The sequence below is a fragment of the Ursus americanus genome, chromosome 32 (genome assembly GCF_024610735.1).
Source record: "Ursus americanus isolate L20-20 chromosome 32, mUrsAme1.1.p, whole genome shotgun sequence".
Classification (NCBI taxonomy): Eukaryota; Metazoa; Chordata; class Mammalia; order Carnivora; family Ursidae; genus Ursus; species Ursus americanus.
This window is the reverse complement of record NC_142158.1, coordinates 3946117-3968448: the sequence shown is the minus strand read 5'-3', so window position 1 is coordinate 3968448 and position 22332 is coordinate 3946117. Positions and strand designations below refer to the sequence as shown.

The 22332-nt window shown below is 47.5% G+C and overlaps 1 protein-coding gene across 7 annotated transcripts in view; it reads right to left on the bottom strand.

Moving 5' to 3' along the window:
- The window catches only part of RIPOR2 (RHO family interacting cell polarization regulator 2), a 214151-nt gene that overhangs the window by 2253 nt on the left and 189566 nt on the right, over positions 1-22332 (bottom strand). For all 7 annotated transcript variants that reach the window (XM_045800496.2, XM_045800502.2, XM_045800494.2 and 4 more), the window contains 8 exons: positions 19935-20122; positions 17555-17726; positions 14366-14501; positions 12834-12995; positions 11718-11876; positions 8886-9088; positions 4452-4535; positions 863-953 (listed from right to left, as the gene is read on the bottom strand). In XM_045800496.2, coding sequence (XP_045656452.2) covers positions 863-953; positions 4452-4535; positions 8886-9088; positions 11718-11876; positions 12834-12995; positions 14366-14501; positions 17555-17726; positions 19935-20122 — 1195 coding nt within the window. The remainder of the gene's footprint in view (positions 1-862; positions 954-4451; positions 4536-8885; positions 9089-11717; positions 11877-12833; positions 12996-14365; positions 14502-17554; positions 17727-19934; positions 20123-22332) is intronic.

The following is a 22332-nucleotide window of genomic DNA, read 5'->3' as shown; positions in this document are numbered from 1 at the left end:
TGTGTGACGTACCCTGTGTGTGTGTGGGTGACGTACCCTGTGTGTGTGACGTACTCTGTGTGTGGGTGACGTACCGTGTGTGTGTGACGTACCCTGTGTGTGTGTGGGTGACGTACCGTGTGTGTGTGATGTACTCTGTGTGTGTGTGGGTGACGTACTCTGTGTGTGTGTGACGTACTCTGTGTGTGTGTGACGTACCTGTGTGTGTGTGGGTGACGTACCGTGTGTGTGTGACGTACTCTGTGTGTGTGTGTGTGACGTACCGTGTGTGTGTGTGACGTACCGTGTGTGTGTGTGACGTACCCTGTGTGTGTGACGTACTCTGTGTGTGACGTACCCTGTGTGTGACGTACCCTGTGTGTGTGTGTGACGTACTCTGTGTGTGTGTGACATACCCTGTGTGTGTGTGTGTGACGTACCGTGTGTGTGACATACTGTGTGTGTGTGTGACGTACCGTGTGTGTGTGACGTACTCTGTGTGTGTGTGTGTGACGTACCCTGTGTGTGTGTGACGTACCCTGTGTGTGTGACGTACTCTGTGTGTGTGTGACGTACCCTGTGTGTGACGTACCTTGTGTGTGTGTGTGACGTACCCTGTGTGTGACGTACCTTGTGTGTGTGTGTGACGTACCCTGTGTGTGACGTACTGTGTGTGTGTATGACGTACCCTGTGTGTGTGTGACGTACCCTGTGTGTGTGTGACGTACCCTGTGTGTGTGTGACATACCCTGTGTGTGTGTGTGTGTGTGTGTGTGAGCAGAGAGCCCACAGAGGGAAACCGCTCAAACAGTACACATGAAACATTTCCTTCCACTTCCCTTCGAGAGCGCCAAAAGGAAACAACTGGGTAAAAAAAACTCACCGAGAGACAAGAGGGTCTCTGAGGCCACGTTTCTGATTTCTTCAGTGTCGGACTGACACAACGTCACCAGCATTTTAATGCTTTCGGTGGCCTGCAGGGAGAAAGTCGTGAGAACGTGCTCGGACACTTCCGTCTGGGGTCCCACGAGCCGCAGCATCCCATAGCTGGTGGGGACGGTAAGGCCGTCTTTGGGGGGCACCCCACACCTCGCCGAGCGTCAGCATCCTAAAAGCCCAGACTCCTGGCGTCATCCACGATGCAGGGTACTAGAACTTCCTGGGACGCAGCCCAGGGTGCGCCCTTGCAGGAGCCCTGACAACCCGCCAAATCCCTCATTTCACAGAGCACTCCGGGCTGCGGGAAGCCGAGTGACTAGCCTGCCCTTCCAGAAGACAGTCCACTTCTGGGAGTTCTTCCCGCCGTACCTCCCCGCTTCCAACACAGAGCTAATTTAAGAGTTCTTAATGTTTAGCTTATAGACCAAAACAGAGGCACAGAGTGACGGTCAGTGGTGGGAACTCATCTGTGCGTTTATTGCACATTCATCCAGCACTTTCTGGACCGGGCAGCTCGCCAGGCATGGGAAACTCAGCGATGAACAAGACAGGGTTCTGGCCCGTGGAAAGACAGACAGTGGGACAGAGAATTATTATAAGGCTGGGTCGGGGGCGAGGGCAGCGCAGGGCTGGGAAACGTGACCTGACCTGACTAGGGAAGTCTTCACAGAGGAAGTGGTGTCTTGGAGCAATTGGCCAAGTTTGGGCAAGTGGGGTGTGTGTGTGTGTGTGTGTGTGTGTGTGTGTGTGTGTGTGTGTTGGGGGGTGTGCAGGACATAAATTCCAGGCGAGGGGAGCAGCGTGTGACAGCCCCCCCCCAAAGACGGCCTTACAAGCCACATGAAGGGTTTCGAACTTCGTTCTTAGAATCATGGACGGCCACTGAGGGCTTCGGAAGCAGGGTTTGTGATCCGTTAAGAGCGTTCTAACCGCACGGAAGGAGTTCACACACCGAAGAGGCAGAGGCTGCTGGTGGGACGGAGGCTCGGATCCGGGGTGCAGTGTGGGGAGACCGTGGACAGACTCGGGCTGTAAGGAAGCGGGGTCTACAGGGTGTGAGGATGAGCCCCTGTACAATCTGCTGAGACTGGAGGTGGGTGAGCTGGGTGCCACTGCAGGTGACTTGCCAGCAGAGACAGCCAGCAGCCAGCCGGTGACATGCTGGGGACGGGGTGGGGGGGACCCGCGCTGGGAGTTGTCAGCACACAGCCTAGGACAGAGCTCAGCGGAGGGGAGGGGGGGCAGCAAGGGGTCTCTAAGCACAGCACCGGTCAGGGCAGCTGGACCAGCGGGAGCCCGCCTGCAGCACCTCAGAAACCTGCTGCCGAGATTCTCACGAGCTGACAAAGGGACCAGAGGACGACCGCCTTTCTTGGAAGAAAGCCAGGCTCGGGTAGCCCCGGTGTCGTGTGAGAGGACAGCACGGACAGACCACAGGTTGGTTTTGCCCACAGCAACAGAGAAGGGGCCCGAACTGGGAGGGCCCCTCAGTTTGAGGACCTCGATCTCTCAAGGCTGTGTTCAGTTTGGTGACAGAAAATTGTGGGTGTCTGCTTGCTGGCATTAACTTTAAAAATCAATGTCTTCCCTGACAAGTTAGCCGGAGCTGACCGGTCTGGGAGGATGAAACCCCAAGTCTGCACTGGTTTTCACACCGTGCAGCCTAGACCCCCTTTTGGGAGCTGGGGGGCTGGGGACGGTTGAAAAAGAGGTGTTTTATTCAGCACAAAGGCTCCCATCGTCTGGAAGAAAAAGGGGAGGAATTGGTGCACCCAGACTTGAGACAGGCTTGAGCTAACACCTTAGCTTTGACCGTGACCTTCACGGCATGCAAATCCGCCGACGCTGACATAGATCCCTGTGTGCTCACGGCTCGGTTTCCATTACCACCGAGATGTCGCGGGCCCCGGGAGGCCACTCAAGTAAACAGCAATCGCGGGGGGCTCTCTTGGCCACGTAAGGTAATTTTTGAGCAAGTGACAAGGAAGGCTACATTTCCCAGAGCTGTTTTCCTGCACGGGTCATGAGATTTTCTTTTGAGTGTTAACCCCTTTCTTCATGCCCCAGGCTGTGGGTCCCTGACCCATGTCCCGTGCGGCCATCCAAGATTTTAGCTGGTTCGAAGGTGTGGCCTTATGCTTTTCTCAAGAGTGCTTTGTCTTATTTTTGGTGATTTGAGGTAGGTTGAACATTAAATCTTGCCTAGCAAAAGGCAAACTCTCTCTTTCTCTCTCTCTTTTTTTCCCCTTAATTTTCTGAAGTCCTCTCTACACCCAACATGAGGCTTGAACTCACGATTCCGAGATCAAGAGTTGCACGCTCCACCTACAAGCCAGGCAGGAACGCTGAAAGGCAAACTCTTCGATGTGGGGAGTTCTCAGCCTTGTTTTTCATTTACATTTAGCTCTGTCACTGCTCACCCACCCTCCCTCTGACACAGTTAAGATGGGCGGGGGAGCTGGGAATTGATGGGCACACTGAATTTCAGTGTTTCCTGGCAAATTTTATTTGTCCCCGCTATTTTTAAGATTTTATTTATTTGAGAGAGACAGAGACAGAGAGCAGAGTGAGAGAGCAAGCAGGAACAGGGGGAGGGGCAGAGGGAGAGGGAGACAAGCAAACTCCCCGCTGAGCAGGGAGCCCGACGTAGGGCTGGATCACAGGACCCCAGGATCAGGCCTGAGCCCAAGGCAGATGCCCAGCTGACTGAATCACCCAGGTGCCCCTTGTCCCCCCCCTCTTTTTTTGTACACAAGAAAAATGGGGGGAAATCATCATATCATCTTCTTTTGGAATAAGGTCTACGTTTCTAACACTAACCAGTGGGCTACTGAAACACACAACTGTTTTCTGAAAGTTGTTGGCTCTAACAAAAAGTCACATTTAGTGTGGAATTTAAGAAACACAACAGAGGATCTTAGAGGAAGGGAGGGAAAAATAAAACAAGACAAAATCAGAGAGGGAGACAAACCGTAAAAGATTCTTAATTTTAGGAAACAAACTGAGCGTTGCTGGAGGAGAGGGGGATGATGGGATGGGGAAACTGGGTGATGGACATTAAGGAGGGCATGTGATGTAATGAGCACTGGGTGTTATATGCAACTGACGAATCACTGACCTCTACCTCTGAAACTAATAATATGTTAACTTGAATTTAAGTAAAACATTTTAAAAAAAGATGTTAACATTGAATTTAAGTAAAATAATATGTTAACTTGAATTTAAGTAAAACATTTTAAAAAAAGATGTTAACATTGAATTAAGTAAAATAATATGTTAACTTGAATTTAAGTAAAACATTTAAAAAATATGTTAACATTGAATTTAAGTAAAACATTTTAAAAAAAGAAAAAGAAAGAAAAAAGAAAATTAACAAAAAAGATCCCCAAACGAATACACAGTTTACACAGCAAAGGAAGTAAGATATGCTGCTAACACAGGTGTTTCCGAACACGGGAAGAGAGCTGGTACATGTCCTGGGCCCTAGGCTTGCTCAAAGCTGACCTGCCAGGGCCTCTGAGGCTGGGTTTTACCTGTAGGCTTTTCAGGGCCAGACAAGCTGCCTTCTGGAGCTGGAGGCTTGCCTTTGTCAGCACTTCACAGTAATAAAGCAAGGCCTGAAAGAGAGGAGGGACCCTGTTGGTAGTTGTAGAGGTATCGCTACAGATAAGACATGTTGCACTACCTTCAGAGCAAAAAAAAGTCCATTAAAATTCATGTTTATTAAAAGAGCTGTCTCTTAATTCAATACGCTAATTGCTTATAATCTACCAGGTCACCGACACTGGAGAATACGAAGTTGGAAGCTCCAAAGTTACGTTTGCAGCTTTCCAGGGACTCTCAGGTCTAGCAAGAGCGCTGAGAGTGTTGAGAAGGAAGGCAGAGAGGAAATGTGTTGGCCACAGGAAGCTGCACGAGGCTCAGGGAGTCACAGGGAAGACAGTCTCCTTCCAGGGTTACCAGGGCAGGCTGCAGGAAAGTGAGGTGTGGACTGGGCGGGGAAGGATGGGTTCGATGTCAGCTGGGAAGCGGAGGGGAAGAGGACATTCCAGCAGGGAGGAGGAGGGGGGAGGAGGCAGGGACGTGGCGCCAGCCTGCTCCATGGCACATGCATGCTCTGGATAAGAACCTCGACGTGAAAATGAGTTCTTACTTTTACCGAGCTCCTGCCTTTCTCAATGCCTTATATTTCTGAGATTTGTCTCTTTTCCATGGCCACATGTCTTGTCAAGGTCTTAATTTCATGCCTGAATGACCACCCACCACCTTTCTGCTTCCAGCACCTGATGGTGAGGGAACCCTTCATCAAGAGCGCGTGGTGTCCGCCAGGAGTGCACCCACCAGCCCCTCTCTCAGAAGAGTAGAGGCCTCCCTTCTTTGTTTGTGCCCAGCATCAACATGGGATGCCTCCTGTGGGCTTTTCCAGACCCGAAGCAATTGGATCCCCACTCCCTCCAGCTGCCTGCTGCTCCTGCCACGCTCACGGATGTGCCCGCTTGCCGTCCTTCACACAGGGAACCCCATGAGCTCCACTCCCCTTTGGACAGGCCTCGTTCCTGATGATCTTCAGAACAGGTTCGAGAACCGGGCCCCGCTTCGCCAACCACCGTGTGACCGGCTCCCTACTACCTTCTCTCTGATTTCCTATGACTCGTGTGTTCCTTGGTTGTGATTAAGCTACTTATCATTACTATGTACGCCTGTGTTTGTAAGCACCTACATTTCTAACAGGACGCTCAACTTGCTCACATGTGATTTTGGCACTTTACTTCACTTCCTGTGCCTCAGTCTGTTTATCTGCAAGATGGCTGGAATAATAACCCACTCACAGGGCTTTGTGAATCGTCAGTGTGGTGACCTGTGTCAAGGATTGAAAACAGGTCCTGGCACAAAGTAAGCCCTCCGTAAATAGAGCTGTAGTATTACTTTTATTCTTCTATACATCTGTGTATTCATATATTTGCTTAGAGGAGAAAGATACAATAGTGACTCCATGTATGTTGAAGCTCTCTAAAGATGAAGACCTTGGTTTTTTGGTTATCTTTTTAAAGATTTATCTATTTATTTTAGCGGGGAGGGGCAGAGAGAGAGGGAGAATCTCAAGCAGACTCCCCGCTGAGCATGGACCCTGACGTGGGGCTTGATCCCAGCACCCTGAGATCATGACCTGAGCTGAAATCAAGAGTCGGACAATTAACTGACTGAGCCACCCAGGTGCCCCTGGGTTTTTGTTTTTTAAATTTATTTAATTCCTAGCAGCTAGAATGATACTCCATACTTAGTGAATGCCCATCAAATATGATGACACCACAGTGCCCGGATGAAAGAGCTTGTAAGTGTTGTCAACCACTGGATGATGTGTTTGCTCGTGACACAGCGTATGGCTGTGATTAAACACGGCCTGTCTTCTCAGTCCTATAGAACAGCCCCATCTTTTAAAAAATGGAGACATAATTCACATACCACAATATTCACACTTTAAAGTATATAACTCTGGTTTCTCATGTTCTCAGAAACCATCACCACTACCTCATTCCACATCATTTTCATCACTCCGAAAAGAAATCCTGTATCCGTTGGCAGTCACTCCCATAGCTCCTCTGTCTAGTTCCTGGCAACCTCTCTCTCTCTCTGCGGATTTGCCTCGTCTGGACATTTCGTGGGAATGGGATCACATAATACGTGGCCTTCAACGTCTTGTGCTTTTGCTTAGCTTGATGGCCTCAAGGTTCATCCGTGTGTCAGCACGTCATTCCTTTTAGGCTGAATGGTAGCCCATCGTAAGAAGAGATCAGATTTTGTGTATTCGTCAGCTGATGGACGTTTGGATTGTTCCCACTTTTTGGTCGCTATGAATTAATAATAATACTAACTGTTCCATTTCACTTAGGCTTTTGCATGGTTCTCAACAAGTGGATGAGCTTGAGCACCATACGATGCTGCTCTATTTTCTTCCATTTGTCTCTGGTACCCTTCCCAAGAGCCTCCAAAGTTTAGCCACCAAACCAAAATTTAACCAGTCCCCCAAGCCATACGTTCCAAGGCTTACATGGATGATAACAACTTAAATGGCCCTTCGTTGCAGGTGTGTTTGCATTATAACAATGATTCTAGAGGGATAAAATGCTGGATGTGGGCCCGGGTCAGTCCGCCACTGGTAGTAGGATCTTTGGATGAAACTTCTGGACCACACCGTCCCTTGGAGCATGAGGACTGAAACTCTGCTGGCTTGAGCGGGAAGTGGGCACTGTTTCCCAACTCGAGAAAGCATTTGGCACTTCCCTATGCCTTGCAGAGACACCGATCTCAGAGAACAAGTAAGCATCACCTTGCTCGAGTTTGAGCAGTTGCCCAAGAAATGGTGGCACCATGATACTCAGATTGGTAAGAGTTCTAGGAAGCAAACAGGAGGCGCACTGGGAAGCAAGGAGTCCATGTCACCTTGCTAGATAGGAAGTGTCTCCTCTGGCAGGCCCTGGATGATTAGAAGAGCAATATCCCAACAGACAGAAGAATAGATATTTCCTACTGATTTGGGTCTGGGGTTGCAGGTGCGTAAAAAAGCATCAAAAGTGAACCAACATACAACGTTCATTGTTTCAATAGCTATGGTTTTCCGAAGGTTCGAGATTTACAGAAACGCCAGCTCTCCCCTAGGTAGTTTTCTTATGGCTTTAGCCCTTCACAACTGGTGGTACATAATTAATGTACTAACTTTTGCTATTTCATATATGAGAAAATGGAAAGAACTCAAGTTTTGGGGAGGGTGGGTCAAACATTTCTAGGCGGTATCTAAGTCGTACCTCTTAACTAGTATGCCACCAAAGTCACCCTCCGTTAGTGACGGCTCACTCACGAGATGGATCCGAGACCTAACGACGAGAGCCGAACTGCAGACACAAACATCCCACCTTTCCCCAGCTTAGCTAATGCCTTAGAAGAGTCAAACCCTTCTCGGAGTTCAACATTCGACCTTTCCAAGGACAAGAAGGGGCCAAGTTTAAGTTTCTTGAGCTGATCTGAGGATTGACATGAGTTAGTTCTTATTTTTTAAGACTTTATTTATTTGAGAGAAAGAGAGAGTGAGAGAGAGATTGGGAGAGAGAGAGAGAGAGAGCACAAGCAGGGGGAGGGACAGAGGGAGAGGGAGAAACAGACTCCCCGCTGAGCCAGGACCCTGGAATCATGACCTGAGCCAACGGCAGATGCTTAACCAACTGCTAACCCCACGAGTTAGTTTTCAGAACAACTGTTTAGACTGTCAAGGGCCCCAGAGGACCAAGGCTGCTCCCTGTATGGGGGACCCCATGTGCTTGAATTACAGATGCTTGTTACCCCAGATGGTATTGAATTAAAGTCACAGACGAGGTATACCACCTTTTCCCTGGCAATGAGGAGCGATAGCTTTTAAAATTAAAAGTATTCTTGTTCTTTGAGTCAACAGCTTGATGACTTGACCCCAAACTACTCAGAAAATATGTGTGCATGTACGCTCACCATGACATTTTTCAGAGTTGGAAACTACACCAATGCCCATCAATATGGAACCAGAAAATAAGCTATGGACTCTCCATACCCTGCGATGTCCATGAGTCCATCAAATAGGATGAAGCAGGTCAACCTGTTCTAACAAGGAAAATCACCACGATACAGCATATTTAAGAAACCAGTTCTACAGCAGAACAGTGTGATCGCATTAAAGAAAAACTAATTAAATATGTCAGCAGAAACATAGAAAAACATCGGAAGGAACATACACCAAATTATTAACAGTTCCCTCCGGGGGCTGGACTTAGGGTGCTCAAATATTTACAGTATATTTGTCGTTTACGTGGTGTCACAGAGTATGTATTATTAATAGGCAGAAGAAAATTATTTTGGTAAAAACAGATGGCAAAATATTCATAGTAAGTGATAGAAAATTAAACAAGCTTCTGGCTTGATGTCCACGATTTGGGGCTTTTTACCTTTTCCCTGAAATGCTCGTTTCTGGAGGCTGCAGCCAGGTGAAGCATGGCGGCCTGGCTCACTTGGCTGTCATCCCCCGTGAGCAGCAGAGCCAGCGTCCTGAGCACTTCCTGCTGGGCCGGGAGGCTGCTGGGTGCAAGGTCACTCATGGCCTGGAGCAGTTTCTCATCTCTCAGCGATTGCAGAGTCTGAATCAAGGAAACTAGCAAGTAAAAAGAAAGCAGAATACTTTCTAGTTCCATCCACGTCATTGCAATAAGAGAAAGACAATTATATGATCTCACATGTGGAATTAAAGAAACAAAACGGAGGATCATAGGGGAAGGGAAGGGAAAATAAAATAAGAAGAAACCAGAGAGAGAGACAAACCATAAGAGACTCTTAATCATAGGAAACAAACTGAGGGTTGGTGGAGGGGGGTCAGTGGGGGTTGGGGTAACTGGGTGATGGATGTTAAGGAGGACACGTGATGTAATGAGCACTGGGTGTTATATACAACTGATGAATTACTGACCTTTACCTCTGAAACTAATAATATGCTATATGTTAATTAATTGAATTTAAACAATTAAAAAAAACGGCAGAATTCACCTTCTGAATGTAAGGTAACAAACCCACTAAAAATATAAATAAGACTCAGGTATATATATAATAAAAGACTCCAGTATGAAAAATTAGCATATGATAAAGGCGATGTTTCCAATTAGTGAGAAATTATTATTTTCACTGAGTGAAAATTTTCACTAATATTTGAAATATTACATTATTCAAATAACTGTATTAAGGCAAACGGCAAACCAAACTAGGGACCAGAGAAGACAGACCTCCATCTCATACGATCAGACTAAAATAACGTACAGATGAATTAAATAGTCAAATGTAAAAATACAGAGCGAAGGAAATACAGGTAAACACTTTCTCCAATCTTCCTGATGATCGCAAACGCTGTTGCCCCTTTTTCTTTTACTCTTACCGGTCTAACAAAGCCCTTGCCCTGAGTGACCTCAGCAATCCATTCTCCCTGTTGGCACTCCGGCACCTGAGCAACCATCTTGGAGAAACTCAGCTGGTTGGTTGGAATATGGAGAGGATATGATAAAAATATAAAATTCTGAGTCCCATGTGGACACACTGACCATGTTCCAGGACTAAGGACTATATTCCAATCCCTGATGAGGTATCCAGCAGGGTCATCTATTAGCCACAGAAACATTAGGATAAAAGCATGTCTCATCAGTACAGATGGGGAAAATATAACCTAAAATTCACATTCCATCGGTAGAAAGCATCCTCTATACTATGGACACATTAGTGAATTTTTGAGATTTTTGTTGTTGTTGTTGCATTTAATTTCCTATTTCTCCTGCTGGGGATGTTCTGGTCATTTCACTGCTTTATAAATAAATACCCCAGCAAGAGGTCTTGAGATAGCAGTGTGTATAACAACTAAACAAACCTGTAATGGAAAACAACCTCACTGTTCAATGATAACTATATCAGTATGCAGCCAAGTGCAGGGGCACCATAAGACTAAAAAAAGCTTCAAAGAATAAGGTGAGATATAATGTCAAATAAAAACTAGGATATAATACTCCATAAGAAGTCATTACAATTTTGAAATTTCAAACCTCTCCATATCAAACTAAAAAATACACTGAAATTTAAAAGATAATAAATGATTTGAATGTTTTCCTGTGTACTTTTCTATTCCTCTTTTTTTTTTAAATAATGAAGGCCTTTTTCTTATCTGAAGGAAGAAGAAAAACAAGACGTGTAAAAGGTTAGGGTTTTTTCCACCGTCATCCTCCACTCCTACTGGTGAGTAGTAAGTAAGCCTTCTCGGGGACCACGGGCGGTAAGAGGCTTAGAGATGTTACCTGCCACTGACATCATTTGAATAGTCGAGAAATTTACTCAGAAAACTGCTTTAGTATGACCATGACAAACTCAGAATGAAGGGATGAAGACTGTCCTAAGGTGAGACCCTCCACTCTCCTGCGTCGGCTCTCTTTCCAGAGCTCTGTACTAGCGTCTGCTCATCGTGAGGGCTACGCAGACTCCCGTGTCCCCTCTGTGCAGGTGTGTATTTTATTGCTCATACTTGAAGCACCACGTGAGAAGGCAGGGAGGAGCTTCGTGCCACACTCCTACTTGGTGCCCGTTCTGGATTCCCAGCCTGAGATTTGGTTTTTCATCTTGCTGCCTTTCCTTATCAACATGTCACACCATCTGCCTTTTTTTTTTTTAAGATTTTATTTATTTATTTGAGAGAGAGAGAGGGAGAGAGAGAGCACAGCAGGGCGAGGGCAGAGGGAGAGGGAGAAGCAGGCTCCCCGCTGAGCAGGGAGCCTGACGAGGGACTCGATCCCAGGACCCTGGGATCATGACCTGAGCTGAAGGCAGATGCTTCACTGACTGAGCCACCCAGGCACACCCCCCATCTGCATTCTTGTGAACCCCACTTCTGCTTATTATCATGAAAGCACCACCAAAAAGGGCAACCGAAAATAGTATTGCCTGTAGGCTTGATCCCACAAATGACGAATACAATACATTAATAAAGAACAGACATTACATCGGTCAATCATTCAGCGGCTTCTTGTCAACATCACAGCCCTGCTGGGTGACTGGGATGCTCTTACTAAATTCCCGCTTCATTGCTACGAGGCTCACTAATGTTAAGGGTCCAAAAGTCATTGAAAAGGCAGATCTGATCCCAGCTGTTGACTTGGGGGAAAAGAAAAGGTTCCCATCACTAAAAACTACGACTGAAAACCCGGAGCTGACTCCAAACGGAGCCAGCACACAGTGTGACAGAGAACGCGTCCCACCTTGCTGGGCCAGCTGGTTCACGTAACTCTCAAGGTCGCTCACACCGTGGCCGGTAAAATAACCGTAATACTGGAAAACAGTGATGACTTCCAAAGGGAGGCTGGAGGGGAGGAGAGGCTCAGCCCGGTCCAGGATTTGGGAGACCAGGGTTCGGAACACTGGAAGGGAAAGAAACGAAGCAGCTTTGAAGAGACGGGACCGTTCATTCGTGTTTTACCGTGGTACGTGGCGGAGCGAAGTCCGGGAGGTGAGCTGATCCCCAGCGAGCCGCTGGAGGAGTTCTGCGTCTATGTGTACAAACCTCTGTACCTGCCATTTGGGTCAAGACACAGAGTATGGCCAGCACCCCGTAAGGTAAGCTTGTGCCCCCTTCCCACTGCAGGTTACTAATAATCTGACTTCCGTCAAGATGAATTAGCTCGCCTGTTCTTGAGCAGGAATTATCCAGCATGTATGTTTGTATCTAGCTCCTTTTACTCGACAGAATATCTGTGAGGCTCGTCTCAATTGTTGCTTATCGCAGTAGTTTATTCTTTTTAAAACTGCTGTGTAACGCCCTATTATCTGAATGTTACTATATATACACACAAGATATACACATATACAATACTACATAAACACATTCTATTACACACATACATATCTGTGGACATTCCTCTTCTTGCTGGTGGGCATTGGAGTTGTTTCTGATTTTCGGCTTTTGTGAACAAAGCTGCTATGAGCCTTTTTACGTGTGTCCTTTTTTGTGAGCGTAAGCATATATTTCCCTTGATATATTTAGGAGCGGAATTGCTGGGTCATAGGGCAGGGGTACATTTAGCTTTAGTAGAAATTGCCAAACAGTTTTTCCTGAGTGGTTATCCTCGTGACACTCTCGTATTGGTGACCTTTCAATGAAAAAGTCTACAACCACCTAAAGGCCATACAGAACCACAGTGCTGCTGATATTCTGAATTCAAACATGTTCCAAGCCTTTCTTTTCTTAGGTGGTACTGGGTAGCTGATGCTTTCTCTGCAGAATCAGCCTCTGTCCCAGGGTTAGCTGCCGGGGAAGCGGGGAGGGAACCTGCCGGTGAGCACTCAGAGACACCTTCCTCCCCCTGGCTGCCCCGTACCTGGGTCTGCAAGGCCTGGGTATTCTCTGTTGATGGTTCTGGCAAAGCTGGCTTCTAGCTGCTTCATCACTCGGTCAGCTGAGCTGTGGTAGACACCGACTGGGCTGCAGCACTTGGTCCAGAAGGACAGCAAAGATAGCTTTTTGTGAAATTCTGGGATGGCTGGAAGAGAAGAGCAACCCCCACCCCACGACGCACGTTTTGAATGAAGCAGATGTACCTGTGTGGGGGCGGGACAGGCACCAGGGGACCTCTCTCTCTCTTTTTTAAGACTATGGTTTTTAATTTTTTTTTTTTTTTAAAGTAGGCTCTACACCCAACGTGGGGCTTGAACTCACGACCCTGAGATCAAGAGTCAGGCTCCCCCTAACGAGCCGGCCGGGCATCCCCTAAAGATCGTGGTGTTTAACTGGAACTACAAGATCCCTCTGTATGTGGCAGATTTTCCAAAGGGCAAAGAAGTTATGACAAGGAGCTCATCTAGCCTGGGCAGCCAAGAAAGTGCAGCAAACCAAAGCTGTTTGCTTTCAGTGAGAGAAAACACAGCAGCTCTGTTCTTGGAAGATGCTCTCACTGTCTCCTCTCCGGTAACTTGACAGCAAAACCCAGTATAGACTCAGGGAACGAAGTCTCCGGCGGTCTTTCTGAGAGGACGGAACAGAGCAGGAGGTGGCTGGAGGAGCGGGCCACGCCGCCCAGGGGCTCTCAGAGTGCACCGATGAACGAACTCCGTGCCAGGCAGCGCACGGTTGGCATTTCCCTTGTGTGTGGTTGTGATCACAGGGAGGGGCCTGGGAGTGGGGAGGACACGAGTCGCTCGCACCCTGAGTGTCTGGTCCCTTTTCATGCCTCTCAGCCCCCTGCCAAGGTGCCCTGCTCCCAGGGGGAGTAGACACGGGAGGCAGAAATGTATGAGGAGAACCTGCAAGGACATCTGTTCTAGGCTTCGTCCGACCTCACCTGGAAGACCTGGAGTCCCACCACTTCCATAGGATATCTGACGTGAACAAAGCCAATAATTCTTGTCCTTACGAAAGAGCTCTGTGGCCAGACCACACACATTCAAGGCGTCTTCCCCATGTCAAGCTCTCCCCCTAAAAACTCTTCGAGCCAGGGACTTTCCTGAATGCCCTTGAATCCGCAAATATCTAGCTTTGCCAAGGAGAGTTTGGGAGTCTCCTGCCCCTGCCCTCCAGCTGCTGCAGGAGTGGTCTCAGCCAGCTCCACGTCATCTGTCCCCACACGGAGCTGCGGGCAAAGGACGCCTGTGAAGCTGACCATGGGGTGGACGCCGGTTCGGTTTAAGCACTAGTGTCTGAATTTGGGGCTGGAGGGACCTCTAGAAAACACCATGTCTGCTGGGTTGACTCTGAAGTGTTAACAGGACCGCACGGGTGTGGAGACATTCCTCTATTCTACGGCCCGAGCATGCACTCCTGCCGTCCTGGCACAGCAAGGATGAGACGTGGCCGAGGAGTGTGGGCCCGTGGCCGTGGTCTACGTGGGTGGAGGTGTGACGTGCAGCTGCTTACCTTCAATGACGGAGCTCATGTTCCCTATGTTCTCATCGCTGACCGCTGACAGTTTCTCTACCACCTGGATTTGCCTGGAAAGCTTCTCTAAGAGATTGCTCGCCACGAACGGGGTTTTGCTTGAGAAAACAATTTGCTGAGGAGATAAACAGAACCAGTCAGTCAGTGACGTGGTTGTCGATGGAGGTTCCCTGGCCCAACCCCCTCCTCCCTAAGTCAGCACTGAGGCTAACTCAACCCATTGGGCGGCATGGTTCCACTCTGAGAACATTCCTCGTTCCACGCCTATTACAACATCTGATGAAATCACATGTGTTTCTGTTGCTTTAAGCGTGTTTTGTGCCCGTATAGATTCTGGAACGTTCTCAGTAACAGAGCTGCTAGGTTATTACAAAGTTGCCTTTCCTTTTACGTATTGTAAATCTGTAAATCCTCTTCGAGACGGGGAAGGCATATTTAGGCTGCTTATCTGTGTGCTAACAGAAAAAAAGATTTATTTTACAAGTAGTAATTTTTCACAGCATGGATTTATTTCCTTGTTTTCAAGCTGAAAATTAAGAACATGTTGTATAATAATCATGATTGTAATCAAGCCTATCTCATTCTAATTAATGAGTGCTTTCTATGTACCAGGCGCTGGTCTGAGCCCATGTATTAGTAGCTCATGCTATTTCTCACAGACACCCTCTGGACTACTGATAGTCCGTTTTAAAGATTTTATTCATTCATTCATTCATTCACTCACTCACTCACTCACTTATTTATTTATTTATTTATTTATTTATTTATTTATTTAGTGCCTGAGCAGGGAGGGGGGGTAGGGGGGAAGGAAGAGAAAGAATATCCCAAGCAGACTCCCAGCTGAGCCCAACGTGGGGCTAGATCTCACAACTCTGAGATCACGACCTGAGCCGAAACCAAGAGTCGGACGTTTAACCCACTGAGCAACCCGGGTGCCCCCTGATATTCCATTTTACTGCTGAGGAAACTGAGGCCAGAGAGATCAAGTAATGTGCCCAAGGCCACATAAATAGCAAGTGATTTCACCTTTGTGCAGGTCATAAGAGTCAAGGGCGTGAGAGAGGACAGAAGTCGGCTGCTGCCTGGATGTTCTCGTCCTTTCTGTGTCCCTTGCAGCCCTGTCCTAGTTACGTGGTAGGCTTGGAGGCAGGAGGCAGGACTAAATCCTCTAGACTACACAAATAGGATTTTCGAAGTCAGAAGTCCAGGGTAGCCATTATGTACTGGTGCCTTTCATGCAAGTAAATACAGTAGAAATGAACTGATTTGGGGCATATTACAGCTGCTATGATTCTCATGGCATGCCCATTTTTATCTCTTTGCAATTAAATACCAAATGAAGACATTAACTCACCGAGTCAGCAGTGGACGTGAGTTAGAAATTAAGTTTCTAATCCTTACGCCTTCATCCTACATCTTTCTATCTACCTCTTTGGTTTTTCCGGAGCTGATTTTCCCCACAGAAGAGCTGACTTGTTCTAACCGTGGCCTGAGTACAGACAGGAACATGGCACTGAATAGTGCTTGCCCATTCGTCTTTGAGAGAAAACATCCATTCCTTCACGGAAGAGAATTTCCTTCTGTCTTACAAAAAAATGACTTCCCCTCTAAAAGGCGAACAGGTTGTTGGCGCAGCACAGAATCCGGCTCAGCAAGGACAACGGGCTGTGAAAACCGTCTCATTCAAGTTGTTGGGGGACAGAGAATAGCTCTAAGTAAACCATAACCCTTGCCTATTTTGGTCTGAAGAAAAAAACTGCACCTCTTGCCAGATTGTCAGTAAATGGCTTACAAATTCGACAGTCAACAGAAGAGATCAACTGGGATGTTGGCCAACTTAGTGGCAAGAGTCCTAATTGCCAACCAGTTTCCCACAGTGTCTGAGGTGACTTTGCGTTTCTTTATTCGTGGAGGAGAAGCATACGCTACGTCTCAACGCCAGGGTATCACGGAGGACGCACACTAACCCACTTCTGGCCTTGCTGGGACCCCTTCCTCCTTACCCTGCCTCTTGTCTTCCAGTGAGTCCCCTGCTCTTAGGAGCATGGTTCCTCCTTTTTTTTTTTTTTTTTATTAATAATGATTTTTTATTATATTATGTTAGTCACCATACAGTACATCCCCAGTTTTCGATGTAAGGCTCGATGATTCATTAGTTGTGTATAACACCCAGTGCACCATGGAGCATGGTTCCTCCTTTTTTTTGGCACCCTTCCTGCCCGGCCAATCCCCCTGAAGGCCATTACATTTGCTTTCACATTCTTATCCCGTTCCCCACACATTTAAGTAGGCTGGAGCGGACAGGCGACCGGGCAAGGAGGAAGCATTTAAGTAGGTGCTCGAGGAAAGTGCTTTGTTCAAGAGAGCTGAAGCACTTCCTGCAACAAAAGAATTTCGAAATATTTGCTCCACTGCTGCAAAATCTTAACCAGTAAACAACGTGAAATGAAAAGAAAAATAAGTCCCACGGTGTCCCAGAATAAGAGCTAACTGGTGATGATAATGGCCTATGAAAGCAGTCTTTGTCATTGTTGATAAGTATTTATTCAAGATCTGGAAAGCCGGGGTTACATGCTCTAGCATTTTGCCTTTAGCTGTCCAGGTGGTAGAAAGCTATGTCATGTGACAACTGCACATTAACTTACGCTCAGTAACTCTGGCTTTCAAAGTCCATTCATTTGTAGATGCGGTGATGTTTTTCCTTAGTCACGTTACTCTTCTATCAAATGATTTGAGATCAAGAGCTAACCTATTACCTTTAGAAGTGTGGAGAACTAGGGGATGTCTGGGTGGCTCAGTTGGTTAAGCATCTGCCTTTGGCTCAGGTCATGATCCCAGGGCCCTGGGATCGAGTCCCACACCAGGCTCCCTGCTCAGTAGGGAGTCTGCTTCTCCCTTTCCCTCTGCCGCTCCCCCTGCTTGTGCTCGCTCTCCCTCTCTCTCAGTTAAATAAAATCTTTAAAAAAGAATCAAGTGTGGAGAGCTAGGTTTTAAGCTAGAAAACCCAGGGTCCAGGGAGGATGGCCATGCCCATGAGAATGTTGGCGTTGGCCCAGCTCAAAGGACTGTTCTGAATTTTCATTTCTCTGGCACGCATGAAAAAGGAAGCCCACATTCTTGGTGCATCCACAACTGGGGCTGTAGAACAGAGGCAGTCACCAACCCTACCTGAACGAGCTGGGTGCAGTACTGAAGGTGCCTGACGATGGTGATGTCCAGGCTTTCATTTCCTGTGGTCAGCGGCAGAGGGCTTCCGGCCACGCTAGTCCCGACTCCCGTGTCTTCTGTCAGCGCTTCGCTAAGGTGCCCCCTGGCTTCGGGGTGTACTGATCTGTAAGTGCTGAACCAGGAAGGGGAGCGAGTTAGTTTCTTTCAGCGTGGAAACCACAGGTCAAGTCAACAAAACTCATGGAAGGCCCCCCATGGCGCTCACTGAAGCAGAGGCTTTGCTAAGCCTGCCTTGAAAAACTGAGACACCTTTCAAAAACTACTCTGGATTCAGCTTGGTCATTGATTTGCCTTGTTAAAAGATCATGCAAACAGATTGCTTCCAGAGTTCTCTGTTTGCTGCCCAAGCACAATGAGCCATTTGTAATGTTGGCACACCAAGGAGTCTCCGAGACGGGTTCTCATTTTGCACTTGTTACACTTTCGTGCTCTGTGGATGGGGTGCTTTGCCAAATTTTCTGGGATTAAACTGTCCTCTATATTTGTGGTTGCCCCAAGAGCAATACCATTAAGAAGTAATGTCAAGACTTTTTCTTGGCCTCAGATCAATTGCTACTTGAAGAAAAGGAGAAAAGGAAAGCTGCCAGCAAGAGACATGATGTTCTGCCCCAGACAAAGGCTAAGAGGGGCATTTGAATCTTTCCAGGAAGGGCTTGGTTCTGCCTCTCACGCCTGGTTTCAACCTCACTGGGCAGCTGTCTCAAGTTGTATCACGATGGGCACCTACATTTACAAATAAAATCTGTTGCGTCTATTATCCAATTTTGTTCTGAAAATTAATCTGTGTGGGAAAGAGGGAGTAGTTGTCTCATTTCACACATGGGAGGGCTGACGGGCACAGATATTCACCACCATGCCCTGTTACACGGCCAGGCAGCGACTGGGCAGCTGGTGGCTTCTGGGCTCACGCCCCCAGCCTCCATGATTTAAAAAGATTGTGCACCCGAGCTTAGAGGTGTTGAATGCTTTACTCCAATTCACAGTTGCCTCCGAGGGGGAAAGCAGTCTGCTTGTGTCCAGCCATCGACACATATTTAAAACACGCACACAATTTTCACAATCTCCCCTAAACCCGCTGATGACATAAAGTTGATCAGTTTAGACAATATCAACGGTCTATAAAATGTACAAAACCCACAATGTTTTTATTGTTAAAATGCTTCTGACGGCAACAAGAATAAGTTTAGACTGATGTCTGACTTCAACATATCATGTAACAGCTTAAGCTAACAAGTAGACGGATTTTAGGTTTAGAAGCATTTCACAAGTTCGATCAAGTCAAAAAAATCTCCTGGCAGAATGTAGGAGTGTCACGTCAACCTTCCATTCATTGAATACATGCCCTCGGCTTGCTCAAGGGATAAATTGTTTCTCACTTTATCATTTCCTGATTTTGGAAGAATGAGCCCACCGGGGATGAGAAAGCCCTCAACAGTGTTATCATAACATCACCCGCAGAGAGGTTTGTAAAGAGGGACAGCTAGAGCTCCTTGTAACTTGAAAACCTTTGCATAACACGTCAAAAGTAAAGATGGCGGAAATCCAGCCTTTCCTCTGGGGAAGCATGTGCGTGTATGTGCGACTGTACTTGCTTTGCCTCAGCTGAGGTCTCAGAACGGACCCCAGACTCTAGCTCCACACAAGTTCTGGCGTCCAGGAAAGACTGATGGAGGTCACACTATTTCACCTTCCTCCTCCCTTCCCACTGCCTCACCCCTGCCCGCCCCAGAGAAGGTGCGTTTCCGCCCTGGCCACCGATGAACAAAGCAATCAGTTCTCAGTGATCAGTTGGCCATCCCTCGTTCTAAGGGAAATGTGTGCCCCGGGCTGCAACCTGGCTTTGCTGGGAGCCCCGGTGAGCTTGACCTACGGCTATGTTGCCAGAGGGAGCAAGCCATCAACAGGTGGAAAACCGGAGCGCAGCAAAATGAAGAGAGAAATAAGACACTGAGGAAGGAGAACCAAGTACCAATGACCATCCAGGAAGAGTTCTCTGGAAACACAGCATATCTAGTTAATTTGGAATTAATTACACTGGGGTCAGGTTGTAGACCCCAAGCCCTCCAAGACGTACATGTGCACACACACAAACACTCATACAAACATATCCCCTTCATTTAGGAGGAAGAAAAGGAATTCGTTTTTCCTGAAACAGCACAAAAGAGGTGAATGATATTTAAAAATTGTCCTTGACGATAAAAGGGAACCGAAAGCCAAGTGGCCATTCCGGTGGGGAGTTTCTGTCTTCCTGGGGAAGTGCCCAGGTGCCGACCACTATACAGGTCTTACAGGTGTAAGCAGATACTAACTTTACACTTACCTATTCTTCTCAGTCTCAGTCTCAGTGTCGGAAAATACTGAGTCCGCGCCTCCGCCAACATTACAAACCTCATCACCGTCCTCCTCCTCGTCAAAATCAGAGGTGTTCAGGAAATCAAAGCTTTCTAAAGCCCTTTCAACGGTAAGACTTAAACTGGAAGACCGGCTGCGGCTTCCGGCCGGCTTGCACTGCAAAGGCAGAAGGCATCGGGGAGAAGATCAACATATCCAGAAGCAGAAAACACAACACGCAAATTCAACTTGAGATGCGACACTTTCCGTTTTTTTCAAGCTTTTATTTTTTTGTTGTGGTTGGCGTTAAAAAAAATGCATTTGAAATCTTCATATAAAAAAAAAAGTACAATGATGGATAAAATGACACAGAATCTGGGGTATGTTCCAAAATCATCTGGAGGGAAAGAAGCAGGGAGAAGAACAGACAAAACAAGACTGGCCAAGAGTTGACATTGTGGAAGCCGGAGGGGGGGATGGGCACATTGGGAACCGTGATAGGATTCTCTCTACTCCTGCCTGAAAGTTTTACAATGAAAAGGTGAGGGAATATGACAGCCCACAAAGCCCTGGGAAACAGAACGGCTATAGCCCTCCCTCTGCCTCGTGCTCAATCCCAAAGAAAATACAACCAGCAGACAAATCTAAAGAGTCATGCGGTCAATGCCAAATGCTAACCAATTTGTAATGCTATGTGGTCATGTCTGCACTGTACCGAGACAGAAGCTGGCTGCCCAAGGAACCTGTTCTAAAGGGTTAACGAAACCAACCCCAGAAAGAGAACACAACTCAAACTCACCCAACTCACACTCCCTACGTAAGTAGACTTCAATATTAATTTTACATTCACAGCATATAATTTGCTTTGCACGTCGAGGAGAAAAGGAAGGGCATAGGCGCCACAGGAAGGAGCCCTGTTTCCTCTATGGCTCTGCGTCTGCAGGAACAAGTTCCATGGCTTCCCTGACCAGGCCCTGGAATTATGTGAGCACACCCATTCTGGAATCTGGAGAATTCTCTATTGCCGAACACAGACAGAAGCGTGACAAACAGAATAATGCCAGCCGTTACAGGCACAGAGATGGAAAGACGTCCTTCCAAGTATTCAAGAGGACGGATGCTGGGGCGGACTGAACGGGACCAGTCCTGCAAGGCAGAACCAAAGGTCCTCCGTCCAGTGGCACTCCTTGCTCACTTCGTAACACAAGGCAGGCAGCGCCTTGCGGGGGTCTGTCTCTGAGACTCAAGATGGCCCCAAAGCACAGGGGAAACCGTCTTTCAGGCTTTTTAATCAGAGCTGTTTCTTTCACCCTCAGCGATTCCGTCCCAGAGGTGGCCTCATTCAGTTTCTGATCCTCAAGAGGCTTTAGCATCCTAGGATGTGAAGGGGGGACAAAGAGAAAGCTTTGTCTAGCTGACGCTTTCATTCTGGCTGGATCCACAGCCACTTGCCCCAGACCTAAGCTCGAATGCTGTTTTCAACCTCAGAGAGAGAGAAGGAGCCAGTCCAGATGCAACTTACTTCTAGGGCCTTCTTTCTTACTGAGCTATCTGCCGAACGTGACCTCACACAGTAGGATGTGTTTAAACATCGATCATAACAAAGGGATGGACACTTAAGGATTTTAGAGGCAGGATCGTGCTGGAACAATAGCAGACTGAACTGATACTCTGGAAAGAAATCTGTGACCACCAGGTTTTTATAAGCCTAACAGAGGGCTTGCTCCGTGTTCGCTGGTGGATTCCGCTACTTCTCAGCATCTAGATGCCTGGAAATGGGAGCTGCTCTCCCCACTCGCTTTCTCTGAGGCATTCACTGTAGGTGGGGTCAGTTGTGTCTTTAAATTTCACACCTTTTGTCCACTAAGCAAAGCTGCTCAGCTCTGCAGACAGGAGTTTGTGAAGGGGGTAGAAGATGTTTACACTGAGTATTAGACAAGTAGCCTCCATGCATGAGTCCTGAGCGGGGGCTCCTGAGAAGTGTTTTCCAGAAAGCAGATTCAGAGAGCCCGGGCCTGCTTCTCAGAGCCTGTTCCTGCAGCTGAATAGTCTGTCATGAGCACTGGAAGACCTGGAGAGTTGGGGCAGGAAGTCTCATCTGCTCTGGGGACAAACCCCCTTTGGAGATAGGTGAGCACCACTGAGAAGGATAAGTCTAGAAAAGCCTTGGAAATGAGCTTCCGTGTGCCCTGAGAAGACCACGTCTTACAAAGTCGTACAAGGCGATGAGACAGCCTTCTGTGGGTTGAATCTCGGCTTGCCCCTGCACCTAATTTTCAAGCCCATCTGATAGGACAGGTCACCGAGAGCTGCTCTTTCGTGGAAACAGACCCAGCTTCTCTTCTGTATGGCGATACCAGAGTGGCAAAGCCAAGAACGCAAGAGGT